Source organism: Amphiprion ocellaris, chromosome 6, assembly GCF_022539595.1.
Source record: "Amphiprion ocellaris isolate individual 3 ecotype Okinawa chromosome 6, ASM2253959v1, whole genome shotgun sequence".
NCBI lineage: Eukaryota > Metazoa > Chordata > Actinopteri > Pomacentridae > Amphiprion > Amphiprion ocellaris.
Window position 1 is genome coordinate 19,724,909 of NC_072771.1, and position 19,059 is coordinate 19,743,967.

General features: G+C 39.9%; 2 protein-coding genes across 2 annotated transcripts; both read left to right on the forward strand.

Annotated features, from left to right (window-relative positions):
• The first annotated feature begins 1,112 nt into the window (after positions 1-1,112).
• arid5a (AT rich interactive domain 5A (MRF1-like)) lies at positions 1,113-9,758 on the forward strand. Its single transcript, XM_023291323.3, has 7 exons — positions 1,113-1,814; positions 2,965-3,032; positions 5,166-5,334; positions 5,438-5,490; positions 6,473-6,570; positions 6,652-6,811; positions 6,916-9,758. Exons 1-7 carry the CDS (start codon positions 1,694-1,696, stop codon positions 8,179-8,181), a joined length of 1,935 nt encoding a protein of 644 aa, XP_023147091.1. The 5' UTR covers positions 1,113-1,693; the 3' UTR covers positions 8,182-9,758.
• A 3,376-nt stretch (positions 9,759-13,134) lies between these two features.
• On the forward strand, positions 13,135-18,943 carry gins4 (GINS complex subunit 4 (Sld5 homolog)). Its single transcript, XM_023291319.3, has 8 exons — positions 13,135-13,404; positions 13,536-13,622; positions 16,748-16,861; positions 16,953-17,050; positions 17,149-17,237; positions 17,389-17,479; positions 17,623-17,727; positions 18,031-18,943. The coding sequence occupies exons 1-7, from the start codon at positions 13,309-13,311 to the stop codon at positions 17,717-17,719; spliced, it is 672 nt and encodes a 223-aa protein (XP_023147087.1). The 5' UTR covers positions 13,135-13,308; the 3' UTR covers positions 17,720-17,727; positions 18,031-18,943.
• The last annotated feature ends 116 nt before the right edge of the window (positions 18,944-19,059 follow it).

Genomic DNA, 19,059 nt, shown 5'->3' on the forward strand with positions numbered 1-19,059 from the left:
ACTCCCTCTGACTCAGAACTGCTCGTAAGGAAATAGATGACCGTTTTTCATCTCTCGTGGAGAAACGGCTGCTTCTGCATTGTCCTGTCATTTTATTTTTACCAATATCTTTAAGTAGAAACCGTTTTAAAGAAGTAGCGCGTTCCCTCTTCCTTAAAACGTTGAAGGTTGTAAATCCCTGCAGCTACCAGCTTGTCTTTTAACTGCCTGTGAGCTGCTCCAGATTGTGTTCACTCAGCTTTTCAGTAGCTGTGAGTCAAAACGGCATGCTTGTGTGACTCCTGTCTAAAGAAGCGTTTACACTAAATGATGCAGTTTTGGCAACAAATTTCTAATTCGGGTCATTTACTTGCACAGCAACAATTTCACTCACATTCGGGTCAGAGTGGAAAGTTTTGATTTATTTTCTTTACCGGGATTCTCTCAAACACTCAAATTGTGAATAGACTTCACAGAAACTGATGTACTCAAAGGCAAAAGTTACATCACCATCGAATGACTTTCTTTCCTTCACAAATATGAAAACATTTCGGTCACTGCAAAGATGCTCTGTCAGAGTTTCTGGTTGCATTTAGAACAAGCAGATTTGGATGTCAGTTCAATAAGTGAATTTTAAAATGTCTTAACATAAGTCAGACTGTCTGACTTCCATTATAACTCGTAAAATCTTGAAATAGCATCAAGAACACCTCTTTCAAGTAATCTAGTTAAGCCCAGTTATCACAAAAGAAGCCTAAATAGATACTTATCTTGTATCTTGTTGAATATAACTCAGAAAAAGCTGCTTCTTAAGAAAAGGCAAGTGACAGTTAGTTTGAATCTTCCTTAGAAAACACAAGATGATCTGTTTACACCACAACAAAACCAACTATATCTTTGAAAATAAGATCATTACAAGGTTATTTTTAGCCTTTGTTTTAGCTTTGTAGATAATAAATTAATGAAACAAGCTGCTTTCAAAACAAAATCATTGTGATATTTAATACTTCATATTACATACTACTTTAACACATGACATCAGTGAATACTGTTGGTTCTGGCTGTTAGAAAGGTATGAATTCATTTTTACTAACTGGTCAGTTTAAACAGACTTCTAGTTGTTGATGTCAGCTAGTTTCCTTTTGTAATTCAGTAGTTGTGAAACATAGAAGCAAACAGGCACTGACGTACACTGACAGTAAGTGTTAATGTTGTGCCTGCTTTAAAATGTGAGAATATGTTTTGCTTTTTTTAAGCATTGATTTAAGTGTGGATATCCAGGAAATGTGGTTTGTACATTTAGGCGCCTCTGAACCTTCATTTGTACATCGGTGTTTATTTCACTTCCCCAAATTCAGTAATTTTGCTGAATTTCAGTCTAGTCTGTAGATAAAAAGGTGACCAAGTTTTTAATTGTGGTTACATCTTGTCAGAAAAAAACTAATTGTTTCAGCTTTCTGTATTTTGTAATTTTTGACGGAAACTGTACAAAAGTTTAACTCTAATCTCTTGTGAAGAGTTTTCTTAAGCACACAATAATGTGCAGTGAAACATCCAAAATCAGAAAAGACACCACTTCCTTGTGCTGATCAACAATTATCTTTGGAGCTTTTGTGTTTCAAGAAATACAGGAGATGAAACATTGTGAGACTTGAAGACAAAAAGAGAAACTCAGTTTCCCAGAATCATTTGCTACAGTGCCATCAGTCAACCAATGAAACCGTCCTGTGGAGACACCTTCCTATTTCATGATGTCAAGTTGAAGAGAGCGTCGTATGAATTAGTGTCACAAAACACAGTGAAGCCAGAGACTAGAGGACAACTTCTGGAAATGGGTGAGAATGACTTTTATTTTTATCTAAAGTCAGATACTGTTTAGATTTGCAGTTTTATGTATTCAACACAAGTTAAACATTGCATAGTTTTTTTGAAATTGTTAAATATTAGCACTTTGAAAGACCAAGTTTGCTTTTGTAGTGACATTAATATATGAAAGAAACAAACTACTTCATTTAAAAACACACATTGTAATAAGACTTAATTGTGAACCTCAGTTTTACAGCGCTGAAATTAATCCTTCACAATAGTTTAACTGATGTAAGTATCTGATTAAAACACAACTACAGATGGCTCTTTTAAAACATGACATTCAACAGCCGTAAAGGGCAACAGTACATGTTTGAAACAGTATATCAAAATGAATTCTTCAACATGTGAAATAGAGAAGTTCGGGGCTACTGAAAGCAGAATTAAAGGTTCAAGCCGCAGCACAGGAAACAAGTGATCTCAAAAGAGAAGCATATTGGTTTTGCACATAAATGATATCGGTGTGGGTGGACGGCTGTGAGGTATTGGGCTGACAGTTAGTGAAGAATGAAATTTCATTCTCAGAATTACATTTCATTCCCAGGCTCGTTATTTTTAACATTAATTTTCCCTCCTAATATTCATACGTGTAGTCCTCAGTGTCAATGCATTAGAGGAAGAAGCAAAACTACACTCTTGACTTGATCATAAAATTGTTGCTGTACAGCTTATTTTATAACATTGGTCATCTTTCCTTATGCTCACTCAAATACAGAATATTTAATGTGACTTTGCTGTAATTGCATTTCGCTTGAAATGATCTTGCAAAATACTGTAGTTCTAAGTAGTTACAATATCATACAGTGCAGCATACAGGCGGTTATGTTCATGAGCAGGAAGTGGTTTTGCACCCTGTGGTTTTATATCACACACAGTTGACAATATGTTCTACAGATTAGTATTTTCTTGTGCCAATTCATCATCTGACCATTGCACAAAGTAAGAAAAACATGCAGTTGTATTTTGAAACATGGGTTTGAATGTGTTTAGACTGTGCATTGCTACATGTGATGTTTCTAGAAATGAAGAAGTGCTTCTTCACTGTGGTTCCTTGAATTCAAATTCACTCAGATGACTTATTTTTGGCGTTAAGTGTCTCTTTCTCTGTAATGTTTGAAGCTCAAGAGGAGCAGAGCGAGACGTCACAACAAACAGCGGCCAGCGATGAAGAGAAGACGGCCAGTCAGGTAATGACCTCCATCACTGCTGATAAAATGTCAGTTGGTCTTCTGGCTGCAGTCTGAGCAATTTCCATCAGTTACAGTTAATCAGTGACTACAGACATGACTGCTGAGAATGTGTTGTGCTTTCATTTCCCTTTTTTAGTGGATTTGAGATAGTGGCAGAGTTTTTGAAATGCTTATTGTGTGCGTACAGTTGTTTCATCTTCATGGCTGATTGTGAAATGAGTAACAAGGAATAAGTGATTGTTCTCTGTATTCTGAGATGGCTACAGAACACACGCACATCTCACACACCGCAATATTTCACATTTGCACATAAAGAAACTGCAGGAGCGCCGGCACTCACAGCCGCTGTTCTGGTAACTGAAATGAGACCTACAATATGAGAAACACAAATTAGCTCATCAAATTTCCAGGGCTGATGTTAGTTGAAAGCCCGGTGGTTTCTGTGGTGACTTCTGGCCTGCCGATAGCATCGATCCAGAACGCCACTGACAATCATTGTGAGACTCACATAGCAACACACTGACATCAACATCAACCCACACAGTTTTCCAAAAAAAATCATGTGTGAAAATGTTTCACAATGATATTCGCTTTCTGATCTCGGGTGAGATGTGCAGCGAAGGGGCTACAGTATGCGGCTCGTAGTGCAGACGTTTCCTGTAGAGAACCATTGACGCATAAACCTGAAAGTTTTGTGAATCAGATTTTAAAAGAAAAATGACTTCACGAACACAGATGAATTTTATGCAAAATTCCCGGTAACATTTTGATGCATTCACCAACCTTTCACAAGATAAATGCAGACAGCTTCAATTGGGTTGTGAACTATATTTTTAGATGTCCCCTTTACAAAACAAACAAACTGCATATATGCATGGGAAAAGTGGCTCATAGATGTGTTGTTATAGGTGATACAGTGGAAAGTCAGAGCTGGTGGCTGCTAGCTGGGAACAGCAGTGTGGAGCTGCTGAACTGTGACTCAGTCGGGGCTATCTTGGTTAGAGGCCTGCACCTTCACTATTACTCACACTAGAGGTTTACTTCTCGGAACCAGGAACCACACAGAGGAACTTGATTCAATATGAAACTACCTCGAGCTGTTTTGTTGTACAATAAGTGCCACATGAATATCAGCTTCTACGTATGGTGATTCAAAGTAAAATATTGATTGTCTTTCTGACATCCAAGCTACTGAAATTGATCAGCTGTGATGTGAGATTTCACTTTTTACAGACCTGGTGTGAAATCTGAAGTCTCTGATTTCATGCAATAACAGAAGTGACTATATCAGCATTGGGGATGTTTTCACGCAGCAAAAATAATGCTGTGGCCATTAAAAACTAGCAGCTTCCTATTATTTGTGCCACATATATAGCACAAACCGTCCTCAGTGATGACAGAAAGCCTTGGGCTGAGCCTTTTTCATTTTAAATATACAACATCATCAGTGCTAAAATACAGAAACTGCCTGATCTTCAGCAAATTTCTCTTCTTAAGCGTTTCATACTTCTCTTCTTGAAATCATCCTAACTGATGGTTTTAATTCTGCATTCCTTCACTGTTTCATTTCTCTTTTCTTGCAGACCACAAATAGTGGCATTGTCAATTTCTTATACTACAGTTCTGGGTAATCTACACTGGATACACCTCATTTTCTTGCTAACTTAGAATCTTCATCAGCATCACTGGCACCAGTTTTGCAGAAACACACAGTACATTTTCAGCGACCATAAAACATCTTCAGTCGCTGTTTGCCTTGCAATATATACTCCTTACAAGACTTTATGTATAAACCTGTTCTTCTGGCTTCAAGCTGACATTTGTGATACCAGTGACTGACAACTCTAGACCAAAAACCCCACAAGTCTGCTGCTTTCTCTCCAGACAGGATGTGTAGCGGTTATCTATTGAAAGTAGCGGTAAAACCCTTCTCTCTGATTTTGATGTTTCATTTCAACATTTATGTCTCATGAGATTACTCTGTAAGTCCTTTTCCCAGCCATTCTGCCTTACATTTACCTGTGAAACAGGTTTCCATATGCTGCAGTGGACTGTGTCGCGTTTAGAGCAGCTGCATCACTTTCATGCAAAACACACTGATGTACCTCTGCTGCTTGCTCTCCACATCAGGCTTCGCCCTCTGTGATTGAGATTCATGACTCTATGACTGAATGTGAGGAAGAGGCAAGGCCCAGTCTGGTGCAGATGGAGGAGAAGGCTTTCGTGTCAAGCTTGCACTCTTTTATGAAGGACAAAGGAACGCCTATAGAGAGGATCCCACATCTGGGCTTTAAACAGAGTGAGTTGCTGCTTATTAGCACCGTGCTAGCTGCTATATGAGCACAATATTCATATTAAATTCAAATTAAAATACTAAGATGCATGCTTCTTTCTTCTCACAGTTAATCTTTGGAGGATCTACAAAGCTGTTGATAAACTCGGGGGCTACGATTCAGTAAGTTGTTCATGATTCGTTAACTAGTGCAGGAAGGCTTTAGTCTACTGGTCTCTAAGTAGAAAGTGAGCTTTAGATCAGGCCTCATGCTGGTGGTTTCAACCACACAAGAGGCCGTTTAGACTGCTGAGCCCTCGCTGTATCGCTACCCATGCTCTGCTGTCTTTAATGCCGACACTGGGACAAGTTCTGAGAGTGAAACTTATATTGAAATGGAACTAGATTGGGGTTGGAATTGCCCACCGACATTGTGTCCCAGGGTGTAAACACAACTGCAAAATAAAAGCCACCTACGAATGCACAAGTTAAAAAAAATGAAAGTGTTGTTTCACAAGTGAAAACCACCACACATGGCATTTAAAGGGTAACCAGCCAGTGTTCTTCCTCAAATGCAGTTTAAAAACTAGTTGTGGAAGCAGCTATGCCAGGGTTTAAGCAAATGATGCACAATTCAGTCCAGTTTTTTTTTAATATAGCACCAGTTAACGTCTCAAGGCATTACAGAGAGAAACCCAACAACAAATCCAAAGACATCCTTGGATTCTTTTTGAGCAAGAACTTGGCAGCAATGGGAAAGACAAACTTCACTTACCAGGCAGAAACCTCCAGCAGAACCAGGCTCAGGGAGGGCAGCCATCTGCCTTGACCAGCTGGGATGAAGGTGCAGGGGAGACAGAGCAGATAGAAAGCAGATAACGCCTAAAAGAACAATGAACACTTTAGAGGTTGGTGAAGCCTGAGATCAGAAACTTGTAGCTCCAGAACCAGAGATAGACTTCAAACACCACCTGTTCTGCATCTATTTGAACACAAAAATAGCACTAAAGGAAGTTATTTTTGCTTAAATGACCATTTCCTTATACTGTGGTCCCCTAGTAACCAGTTTGTGATTCAGATCAGTAACCTCTCGCATAAAATATAGAAGATTGCAACAATTTTGGACTTGTTTTAAACACATTTTTTCCACTGTGCCAACTAACAGGTGACAGCCAGACGTCTTTGGAAGAAAGTGTATGATGAGCTTGGAGGAAGTCCGGGAAGCACCAGCGCTGCTACTTGCACTCGCAGACACTATGAAAGGTGAGAATGGTTTCGTCTTCCGTTAACAGTTTGATCTAATCACAAAATCAGCCGACTTTAAATCCGTTGCTTTTGTCACAGGCTGGTGCTTCCCTTTGAGAGACACATAAAAGGAGAGGAGGACAAACCTCTGCCTCCAAGCAAACCACGGAAACCTTACAAGAGAAATCTGGATAGCAAAGTGAGCAAGACTGAGGGGAAAAGGAAGAGGACTCATTCAGAGAGAGAGATGGATGCTGAGGTGACAAATGGCTTCTTTGACAAGTCAAAAAAGAGAGAAATATGTTGATTTCTGCTCCAATTTTTGTACATATTGTGTAATAAAATGTCTGTATTATGTTGCAGGTACTCACCCAAAGAAGTTCAGAAGCTGCCTGTCAAAGTGAAGCAGTGATACATCCTCACTCTGCTCTCTGGGCTGCCACCTCTGATAGACACCACCCAGACTGCTCTCCACCAACCAGAGCCAACACCGATCTTTGCACTTCTGTCTATGCCCGCCTTCTCCAGGTCCCCACAACCAGCTCCTGGATCCCCCAGATTCCATCTGCAGCCACAGAGGTCATCTCTCCTCTGGAGAAAAAGAAGCGAATGGCTCAGGCCAGTCTTAACTTGCCGCTAAGTCCTCAGAGCGAGGATAAAGAAAGGCCCTCCGTCATCCACTGCTCCCAGTCTCCAGGTCGAGCTTCTTCCAGCAGGAACTACAACTCCTCCGATGGCTCCCCACTGCCTTTGTCCTCATCCTCCTCCCGCAGCCCCTCACCTTACTCTGTTTCATCAGAGGACGTTTCAGCAGCGAGTGAAGATAAACCTGCATCAAGCTCAGAACTGCCCCAGAACTGCTCCAGCACTCTTAAAAATACATCCAGCAGCAGTGAGGAGAGCAAGTCTATGAGCTCCAGTCAGAGAACCACCAGAGACCCCACAGGACAGAATAAAGACGTTTCTCAAGTCAGCTCCCACTCACTGACCGCTGACTCAATAAAAAGTCAAATTACAGATTTGGCCTGGAAGCCTTCCCACAAAGGGACTGGTACATATCTCACTCATTCTTTCCACCCCTCTCCATCCTTCTCTGTGAAACCTGACTGGGCTCCAACATCTACCTCTAGTTTCACCAAAGTTATTCCAAAATCTGTGCAGCTTCTGCGGCCCGCTCCCATTCGGCCGAGTTATAAAACCCACCAGAGCAGGTTGCTCCAGCAGGACGACTCTCTGACTTGTGCAAAGAAGGTGAACAACATGAGCCCTTGGCCTTATCAGACAGAAAAGAGGGAGAAATCCAGGACAATGCTACAAAAAGTTCCTCCCGCTCAACAGAGTCTGTCTCATTCCTCTGCCAACCTGCCGGTGCAGTGCGTTCTGTCGAGCTACGATAAATCAGGGAGAGACTCTCGGCACCCGCCCACATTATATCCTGCACTTCTCCCTAACAGAATGAGAGTTCCTCAGTCTCAGCTAATGTACCGTCATGTACCAATGGGTCCAGCAGCTCACTCTGCTCTCATTGGATCTGCTGTTTACCCTTATCCCTACTCCATCCCTCTGTTAAATCACCACACTGGGTTCACCCTACCTGCCATGAATCCCATTTATTCTCACAAGCTGTGATTTTTTTGGTAGCACTTCCAGATTTTAGTGATTTTTCTTTACTTAATAATAATGACATGAGTTAAAGTCAATCTTTAAATTGAAGAAGGCAGCCTTTGAGTTTGTTGTCCCACTTCTCTATTGTTTTATTGCTCAGTGTGATTTTGGCAAGGCCTTACTTTAGATATACACAGATCAGCCGCAACATTATGACCACTGGCATGTGAAGTGAATAACATTGATCATATTGGTACTATGTGGTGTTCTGCTGGAAAACCTTGGATTCTGGCATCCATGTTGATGAGATTTAGACACCCAAATAAATGTTGTCCCAGAACATACAAATGGCAATCCCAAATGTCACTGGCCTACACCCGCAGGAAAATGCATCCCACCACATCACAAAAAATATCAAACAATCAAGGAACATGACAATTGCCCAAGATGTTGATTTGACCTCCAAACGTCCAAGACCCCATTCTGATCAAGCATCAACAAGATGCAGTGGAACAAGTTTGGTAGAGCACCCAAAGGATCCACTGCCAACGGCCTAGTGCCAGACCCTATAGGACACCCTGAGAGGTCCTCTGGTCCAGACCAGGGTTGGGCTGACCATCTGGCATACCGGTCCCAGTGTTCCGGTGTCTAGTAGGGGCTGGTTGAATCAACTAGCCCTGAAAATGGATGGCGTTGGAGCATTGGGCCCATACCCGGCCGTCGCAGGCAACAGGAGCCGCAAGGGCTGCTGTGGTGATCACGGAAATCTAGGGCATGAGCCTTGGGTGGAGGCGCCGCGGGTGCAGATCTTGGTGGTAGTAGCAAATACCCCCACCCCTCTACCCCCTCCCCCCAACCCCCACAACATTAGGCAGATGGTCATAATGTTATGCCTGATCGGTGTATGTATGCACACAGTTATTTAGGTTCTGTGGCTTTGCTCACCACCATCTTCCACTGAAAAACTGCAATTAACTGAATGCCTGTGTGGATCCTCTGAGACCAAAACATTGTGGGGAAATTAAGTAAAAACAGTTCTGGCGAGAGATATTCAGAGAATTACAGTGAAACATGTACAAGTGCATCCAAAAGGTGCATTTTTGGAGAGAAATCACTCAAACTGTGTGCCATGTTTCTTTAGCTGCTAGTGTCAACTGAGAGCTTTATTACAATGCCTTTTTTATTTCAGGATGTTTCAATTTGTTATTTTTGTGGGAAATGTCATTTTAGACAATTACACGTAGAAGAAAAAAAATATGTAGATTTTAATGACATATATTTATGATGACGGTGACTGCTTAAACACATCCAGTTTGGCTGAAGATCAATATTTTAAATTCTGTTTTGTTAGAATGTGAGTCATGCCACATTTGTCTTTAAGTTGCACAGTTTGAATACCTTGTGTTTGAAAGCAAATAAATCCCTACTCGTTTTCATAGTACTGTATTGTAAAGTCTGTTGAACATTATACTGTATGAATGCTGGACGTGCCTTATATCAGTGTTAACTATTTTTTAAAAATATTGTATACAGATCATTTTGTCATTCAAATGTATTTAAAGAGAAAATCAAGAAGTAACAAATAAACAAGAAAACATTGAGATCTTTGCTTCTTTGTTGTCAATTCAGAATTTTTTCCACAACGTATCACCACGATAATCTTACTTTTTTTGTTTATTTCTTTTGAAGTCCAACTTCTTGGACAAATTAATTTTTATGCAACGCTGCAATATCTCTTCCTGTTAAGCCTTTACTGTGCCTTCAGGTTGCATTTCTTGTTATTTTTTTGAGCACAAACTGTGGTTCTGGGGACTCGCTGATGCTGCTTTACAAAGCGACTGCAGCCCTGCAGGGCTGATGTCGCTCAGATAAGCTCAGAGGATGCTGCTGTGACACCTGGTGTGCGATACTGAACCATAGTGGCAATACCACAGCGGATGCAAGATCATTACTGGTGAAAATAACAAAGAACTCTGAGGCAAGAGCAGTGAGGAGGAAAGAGGAAGAGGAAATCAGACAAATGAGAGTCTGCTGTAGCCCACAGTGTGGTGTAGAACAGCTGGATCAAGCAGATGATAGCATTTCTGATAAATTCACAGTTGCTGAACCACAGAGTGAACACAGGAAACGTGACACGCTGACTTCGGGAATCTCTGAGGCTTCCATATTTGGACAGCAATGCTTTGTTTCCTTTGTTGTGTAAATACCCAAAATGTGTGTTCATCCATTCATTGCAATACTTCAAGTTTCGAGAATTATGACTTGTTAATATTGTCCAGGAAGGATTCAGTAGCATCATTTCATGTGGTGCAAATCAGTGATGTTGTGATTGAGCTTCACTCCAGTGGAAAATCCATAAAATATTGCAGGAATACACTTTGTATTCATAAGGCCAAGTAACTAATATTTGAGCTCCCTGGGTAGAATATTAGGAACTTCAGTAGAAGGCAATTAGATTTCTCAGTTTGTTTGTTGATAGGGCCACCTCCACAAACTTTTCACTGGGGTGGCCAGATGGTGAAAGTCCCTGGGCATCACACATAAGCAAACACCATAACTGGTTTTCAGGAATTCTGTAATGCTATTTTAGCATAGAAAATGGACAAAAACTGTCAAAATGCGAGTTAAGAAATCTCATACTGATCTACTTTTGTTTATTTTTCTTTTTTTTAACAGAGAAGGTTATTAATTGATCAACTAACTCTACAGTCAGTCAGTGCAGAATGAATAAAAAAGTTAACTTTATAATCAGATCTGAAAAGTTTCTTTCCTGACTTGAATATAGATTTTGGGTCAGATTATTGATTCCTAAAAGCTGCAGCCCAGCCTGTGACAAGGACAAATGAAGGCAGAATGAAAATGCAAATGTCGTCCCCGACTTTTATGCCTCTGCTTAAAGTCTTATCTCTTGTAGAAATCAGAGTGATCATCGAAGGTTTTCCTGGAAGAGCCAGTAAGTTTCAAGCTGTGTAACTTGCTTTGATGGTTCACACTAAAGGAAATGTGTTTCTCTCATTCTTACATTTACTCTGTTTCTGTTTTGTGTCTGGACTGAAGGCTGAGGTCCTGAGATGTGGAGGCTTTGCTGCATTCTCTGCAGTCGTTTAATAACAGCTCTGTGGACAAGAAGTGAATTGTTGCACATCTGGACAAAAGAATGAAGACTCACTTTGAAAAATCAATCTTGAGAGTAATTTCCTGCACATGAAGGGCAGACAGTGACGTTGAATGACACCGTGGTGAGCTGTCAGTATTTTCCGGTGCATCATTTATTATTAATATTAATCATTTCAGTGGAGTGGGTCTGCTTCAGTGCTGAAGGTATGATGATGAAAGAAACTGAACATAAATCAACCTCTTGAGTCATGACCATCAGCTCCAACTCAGGTAAACCCTGATCTGGTGGTATGAAGTGCCACTGACTAACCTACACCAGGATTATCTATTAAACCTTTTTTTTTTTGTTAATTAGCCTATTAGTTGTGAACATAGTGGAGCTTTTATAAGCTAAAGAGCCAAATATTTCCCTCAGCGGCTGCTGGAGACCAAGCGCAGAACTAAATGAATGTGACTGTTGGACTGATGTTTCCTCGTGGACACAAACACATCTTATGTGTGATGTTTTTAAGTAGCTGAAGCTTCTGTTAATATTCCATATATATTATTGATCATTTGTTGGTGCATTAAATCAAATCAAATCAAACTTTATTTATATAGCACTTTTCATACAGTTAAAAATGCAACGCAAAGTGCTTTACAACATTAAAAACATTAAAAACAAGAAAACCCGTCCCTCCCTCCCTCCCTCCATATATACATATATGCACACAACTGCAGGAGCACGCACACGTACACACGTCCACACACACATACATACACACACACACCCATACATGCACAGACACACACTCCCACCACTGACAGTAAGGAGACATGGCATGGCACTGACGATTGTGGAAAACGCCTCCAATTAATGCGTTCATGAGTTTTAGAGTGGAGCTGGTAAAGGTGATATTGCAACTTTATATAATGTTGATTATATTTTGTATTATTGGCCAGAATCTACAAAATTATTCCTTACTAATGGTAAACAAATGTAGTGGAATAAAGTATTTGCCTTAAAGATGTAGAGGAGTGGAAATATAAAGTAGCATAAAATCAAATTAGTCAAGTAAAACACAAGTAGGAAAACTCTAAATGATATTTGAAAACAGTACTTGAGTAAATGTGCTTAGTTACTTCCAAAACAAAAATCTGGGGGGAAAAAAAGCTAGAAACTAAAACAAACTTGAGAGAGAAAATACTGTGACTTTCTCTTCTGTCCACGGACTTGAAACCGTAACTGTTTTATCGTAACTTTTGGGAGTTTTTTTTCACCTTACTTGGACAGTTGACAGTGAAAGAAACATGAGCAGAAAGGGCCAAAACATCCAGCTGAGTTCCTCAAGTTCAGATCCCTTCCCAGACAGCTTAATAGTGATAAACACTGACTGCCATCTCTATCCTGGCACTTTCACAGACATTCACACTCTGAGACTCTGAGAAGTGATCTGTGGGTGACAGTATACATTAGGGGCTCCCCAGCAACTGGTTAAAACTGAAGAAATCTCGTGGATGAGAGGTGAAATGTCTTCAAAAGCCAAGAGGGAAGTCACGTTGCTTTTTACCGAAGCTTTCAGGATTACTATGACTTGGACGGCTTGGACACTTGAAATATTTCCCTCTGTGGTGTACTTCAGGAGGCGTTAGGCCTACATTTTTCTTTAGAAAAAAAATCATTCAGCTGGAAATGCAGACAATTATAGCAGCCATGATCGAAATTTTTTCATTTATGTGCATAAACTAAAGTATTTGATTGAATCCCCCGCCAAACACTGATAAACACTGTACACAGCCTGTGAGAAGCTTTGCCTTACAAGCAAAACTCAGGGAGTGTAACTAAATCAAACTCTCGCGAGAATTGTCCCAGTGGCGCGAATAAACAAGCAGTCCTCTGAATACGCGCTGCTGTTTTGCTAGTAGTTGAAGCTTCGGTGTATTTTTTAAAAACAATTTATAAAGTTTAAGTCGCTATGAATTTTTTGTTTTAACGTTAAAGGTACACTTTAGTGAAGAGCCGCATTTTGTTTGGTTACTTCTCGAGGGAAAACTATGTCGGACGTTTTGTCTGACGACGGCAGCATCAACCAAGATGACAGCCAGGAGGATGTTATGACTCCGGCCGAGCTGATCGCTAAACTGGAAGAAGTGAGCCCGTTTTACTCAAATTACCCTCTTTGACATATTATACCATAGACCTCCTACAGTCTGTTTAAAGACAGGTAGTCACTGTTTTCTCGCTGAATCATCTCAGTTTTGCTGTTGTGCGCGACTCGCAGGCTTGGCTGAACGAGAAGTTCAGCCCGGAGCTGCTGGAGAGCAAGTCCGAGGTGGTGGAGTGTGTTATGGAGCAGCTGACTCACATGGTAAGTACCTGGGGAATACCTCCTCCTCTGTGGGCTGCAGCTCTGAAATACCACGAAATAACAGAGGCAGAGGCGGTGTTAGGATCTGCACACATCTGGGGGTTTAACCCAGCTCAGCAGTCTGCACTTTTTACCCCGATTGTTGCCCCACTTTCAAGTTCTTTCAAAATAAAATGCAAGGAAAATGAGAGACACTGTGCTGTAGGCAAAACAAAGTAATTCCCCTTTCTTTCCACACTGGTAGTCCTGAGGAATTAATCCTATATAAGTCAAGATAAGGTCATTTTTATTCATCCCGGAGGAAATGGTTTTGCCAAAGTACAATAAACACAGTTTAGTGAGATATATACAATTACACAGAGGTTAGTAGTTAAATGTAAATCAAAAAGAATACAAAGTACAAAATACAAATTGTTTGTGTGGAGTGTCTAAGTAGATGTCAAGGAATAGTATCTAATAATAAAATAGCACAAGTACAAAATGTAAACTGTCAACTAAATAGCAAGAAAGAGATAAATACACCGAAAGTAAACAGATGTATTGCACAGAAATATCACACTTGACAATAATACACATAATGAGACTAAGCACCAGATAAAAATTGCAGCAGACAGAGAAAAGTCTGATGATAATGTAGATATATATGATGATTTACTCTGCTCTGATCCTATGTAAACATGTGCTTTGGAAATTTTCAAAAAGCAAATTGCATGACTAATCTTTTAAATAGTACAGGAGAAGAGATGCAGGTGCTGGTGGTTGGAAATAGTTTACTCATAAGGTCCCATAACGGAACACCTCATGAAAAACAACAAACATTAATTAGAGCAACTTAATCTGCTGCCTGTGTTGCTGACCAAAAAAACAAAAAACAATGCTGACAATTTTGTCTTTAGCCTAATGATAATTTATCTCACTAAAGCAACTTACAATAAAATGGGCTTTCATTGCTTCTTGGCCACCTGTTGTCATATTTTGTTAATTACAGAGATCTTGTTCTATGTGAACTTATGTTGGAAATTTATTTACTAGTTTTTCTGATCAGCTACACTACCGGCCAGAAATGTGGAAGGAAGATCAAATTTGTAGAAATAGAAGTCATAGTTTTATTGGTATAATTTGCAACAGAATAAACATGATTATTATATAAAGAGTCACTCATCAGAATACATTTTTACTCTAATTTTCAGGTACTTGTAACTGTACTTTTGTTTCTTCACTTAGCTGTTTCTTTCTTGACATTTCTGCAGTAGTTGAGAGATATGGACATCGTTGAGATTTAGTGGGATTTTTATTTGCAAACTGTGATTTGTTTTTACTTTTGCACTGAAGTTGTAACTCTTGTAAATCTTAGCAACCCTAGCACTAAGCCCTTCCTTTCTTTTGTTAACATTTACTCAGCGATTGTCTGGTAACTTCAATGTATCCCTAAAGGTAAATTGAGGAAAATGGAGCATATCAATGAAAACAAAGTCTGATCATGCAGTAAGTACATCCCAAAATCCATAGAATTCATATTGTGTTTTTTTAAACAAAGACATTATGAGCAGAAACTTTGTTCACAAACTTTTTGCCTGTAGTGTATACCAGTTTATTTTCAAGGATTGTAAGACGTCATCGAAATGACAGATGAATACATCCAGAACTATCCATCCATCCATTATCTGCACTGCTTAATCCTCATTGGGGTCGCAGGGGGACTGGAGTCTATCACAGCTGACTTAGGGTGAAGGCAGGGGACACCCTGGACAGGTCACCAGCGTATCGCAGGTCTACGCATACAGACAAACAGTAACACTCACATTTACACCTACAGGCAATTTAGAACCACCAGTTAACCTCAGCATGTCGTTGGACTGTGGGAGGAAGCCGGAGTACTCGGGGAAAATCCACACTGCAGGGAGAACATGAAAACTCCATACAGAAAGATCCCAGGACCTTCTAGCTGTGAGGTGACAGTGCTAACCACTGCTCCACCCTGCCACCCAGATTCAGAACTATGATTTTTTTATTTCTACTTTTTATAAAACCAATATAGCAAGATGACTGTTGATACAACATTTTGGGTTGTAGCCTCAGAGATCAAGGTCTAACAACACCACTGGATGAGGTCAGTGATCATTTTAACTTTAGTGGTAGATTAACGTCTATATGTCATTTGCCTCACTAAAAGAAGTAATAGCACTGTGTCAAAAATGTCCTGTTGAAAAGGCACACATATAACTATTAACAGCATCATGTACTTCATGTTTAAATAGTACAGAAAATAGTTCTCATGAGTCGTGATAAAAAATATTTCCCTCTGAACTAGAGTGGAGTGAAGTATAAACTGGACTGAAACAGAAAATACCAAGCAATGAATCTAATACATTTTTAAAATTAGGTACACCCCTCGAGTAAATGTTCTTTAATTACATCCCACCTCTACTGGACTGTTAACTACCTAGTCATAGAGGGTAGAAATTTATGAAAAATGCACATTAAATTTCCCTAGTGCTCACGGTGACACATTCAAATAGCTTGTTTTTCATGAAACTACAGTCCAAATCTCCAGTGTTCCTTTGCCAAAACCAGAAAACGTCAACAAATGTTTACATTTTAGAAACTATAGATGGTTACTGTTTGCTATTTTTTGTGCTGGATGAATTACTCGAATGATTAACTCTGCTATTTAAATAGTTGTGATTTGAGAGTGAGAGGATACCTGCTTGCTTTGCATTCTTCTTGACTATGACAAATCAGCACGTTTTTATTGCCTGGATGATTTATCACTAAATGAAATGGATACATTAATCAATAGGAAGCCTTACATTGATATTAGGACCTTTCAGGTCATGTCATCAAATGTTTAGACTAGAAAATTTATATACAATGTAAAATTCAACATCTCAGAAGAAGTATTTCAGTGCAGCTTGGTTCATTAAAACCCTGTATTTGCAGCTGTTGTATATCAGGTGGATCTGTGCATGTCAGCTCATATCATCAGTTACAATGAAAAGATTCTAGTAGCACAGACATATTCTCACATTACAAATCTGTTGCCTTACTTATCATTAATAAAAGACATTAATTTTTAAACATTTATTAAACATTAATTTCTGACCTTGTGATCTTTCCACTAATAGGAATCCAACCTGCAGCGGGTGAAGAAAGGTGATGCGAAGGCCAGCGTCCATCGCATGGAAATAGACAGGATCCGCTTTGTTCTCAGCAGCTACCTGCGCTCTCGTCTGCAGAAGGTCAGTGAGGCCAGCGCTGCAAAATAAAGCTCTCATCTAACTCAGCGTCTGTTGATGAAAATTGGCTAATTTTTGCACCCTGCATGTATAGATTGAAAAGTTTTTTCCACACGTCTTGGAGAAAGAAAAGTCTCGAGGTGAGGGAGATCCATCTCTGCTTTCACCTGAGGAGTTTGCCTTTGCCAAAGAGTGAGTTTAGTAAAAGAAAGTTGCAGCAATTTGTTGAAAATACTACTGTTTTCATTACAATGAAGTGAATTAAAACCACAAACTTACTTGGTATACAGGTACTACGCTAACACAGAAACCTACCTGAAGGCTGTAGCACTGAAGCGAATGCCTCCCAACCTACAGACTGTGGATCTGCTCAAAGCAGGTAAAATCTCCTCACAGACTGTATTTACTCTGCAACTTGGTCTCAGATGACCCATCCAAAAACATTAGCATGCACTAAACGATGGTGACATTTGCTATGACATTTCCGCTGACCATCACACTAAATCCTGTGTGTTCTAATGTGACTCCAGTGCCTGAGCCCTGTTTGGACTCCTTTGTGTTTCTGCGGGTGAAGGAGAGACAAGAAAACATCTTGGTCGAGCCTGAAACAGACGATCAGAGGTACTTTATTCAACATTTCACATGATCTGTTGTTGCTGATTTCAGTATCCAGTAGGTGGCAGTGTTACCTTGTCACACAGAGTTATATTTTTCTGCATCGATACTAAAACAACTGATGATATCTGTACCATGTCTCCTGTCAGAGAGTACGTTGTGGATCTTGAAGAGGGCTCTCAGCACCTCATACGGTATCGAACTGTAGCACCGCTCGTTTCAAGCGGAGCAGTGCAGTTAATTTGAATGTAGAGGTAAGTAATAGTGTCGAGTGTGTCACCTTTCTCATTAACTCAATACTGCCCTCACACCCTCTTCTACAGATATCTGCTAATTTGTTTCTGCAGATCTTACATAAGCCACTGCTTTGCAGTCACATCTGGATTTATTTTTAGCTCTCCCTTCGTTTTGCAGTGTTCATTTTGTCTTGGCAACAGATTAAGGCAAAATACTCTTTAAAGAACCACAAAATATTTATGGTATGTTGAGATATCCTTTTTCCTTAAGTCAGCTGACTTTATAAATGCCACTAACACATTTTAATTTTTCTGTTACAGATCTGTCTGTTGTTGTGGATGTTTGGGCTCCATGGGATTCTAAAATGAACTTATTTCTGAGACATGACTGTAACAAGGAAAGGGCCGTTTAAGCTGCAGAAGTTACACCAGGAAACATGTCCTCCTTCTTGACTGGTGACTGGAATAAGGACTAACTTGTGGGATGCAAATACTGAGACATTTGTTTCACCATTGCCTCGAAAAATATAGTTCAGTGGAAAATATGAAGAACAAACAGGCCACTTATAGTGAGCAGTGAAGCCCGCAAATGAACCCTGTTCACTGAATTAGCTTTTGCAGTGCTGTCGTGTTATTTTTGGATCTTTTTAATCATGTCACAACACAACGTTGGTTACATAATTGTAATGTATTCTGGTGTGTTTGTGCCTGTGCCACCGTCAAACTCGACTCCCTCTAATATGCTAATTCATCGTTTTTCATGTTACTATATCCAGATGACTCACATTATTGGACGTTGGACGAAGGTGAAATTTCATCGGTTCACTTGGCGTCACACTGCCTACAATTCTGAGGTGCATGTGTCAGTGCGTTTATACATTTGAAGGGAGGCCTTTTCATTTGATTGCTATAATTTAATGACATTCACGCTTAGATTAATAAGCACTAATGTCATTATTTATAGCTTACGTGCACCTCTTCACTACAACTGCCAAATCCAGGGTTGTTTTTTATTTGCTTTTCAACGCCCCCATCTTCACAAGTTTCTTGTGACCGTGTTTTTAACCCTACGAGGATGTGTGGAACATTGTCTTCTCTGAGTTGTAATTGTTGTAATAGCATTGTTATGTAAGAGTTTCAGATGGAGCAGTCAGTGCTTAATATTTGCCCTCAAAAATCCCACAGTAATTGGAGATAATAAAGGATTGAGAAAGAGTGGGTTTGGCAAAACTGAGCTGTGTCAGCTGCCTGTCATCTTATTAAAGTGCACTGTTGATGTAGTTCATATAGAGCCTGTAACGTACAAGGTTAGGTTAATACACCGTTTTCATACAGAGTCTTGATGATCAA

Coding starts and splice junctions, on each gene's coding strand:
- arid5a (XM_023291323.3), top strand. CDS start 1,694: ATGAAACCGTCCTGTGGAGACACCTTCCTATTTCATGATGTCAAGTTG. Junction 5,491..6,472: donor AACTCGGGGGCTACGATTCA/GTAAGTTGTTCA, acceptor GCCAACTAACAG/GTGACAGCCAGACGTCTTTG. Junction 6,571..6,651: donor ACTCGCAGACACTATGAAAG/GTGAGAATGGTT, acceptor CTTTTGTCACAG/GCTGGTGCTTCCCTTTGAGA.
- gins4 (XM_023291319.3), top strand. CDS start 13,309: ATGTCGGACGTTTTGTCTGACGACGGCAGCATCAACCAAGATGACAGC. Junction 16,862..16,952: donor TGCGCTCTCGTCTGCAGAAG/GTCAGTGAGGCC, acceptor CTGCATGTATAG/ATTGAAAAGTTTTTTCCACA. Junction 17,480..17,622: donor CCTGAAACAGACGATCAGAG/GTACTTTATTCA, acceptor GTCTCCTGTCAG/AGAGTACGTTGTGGATCTTG.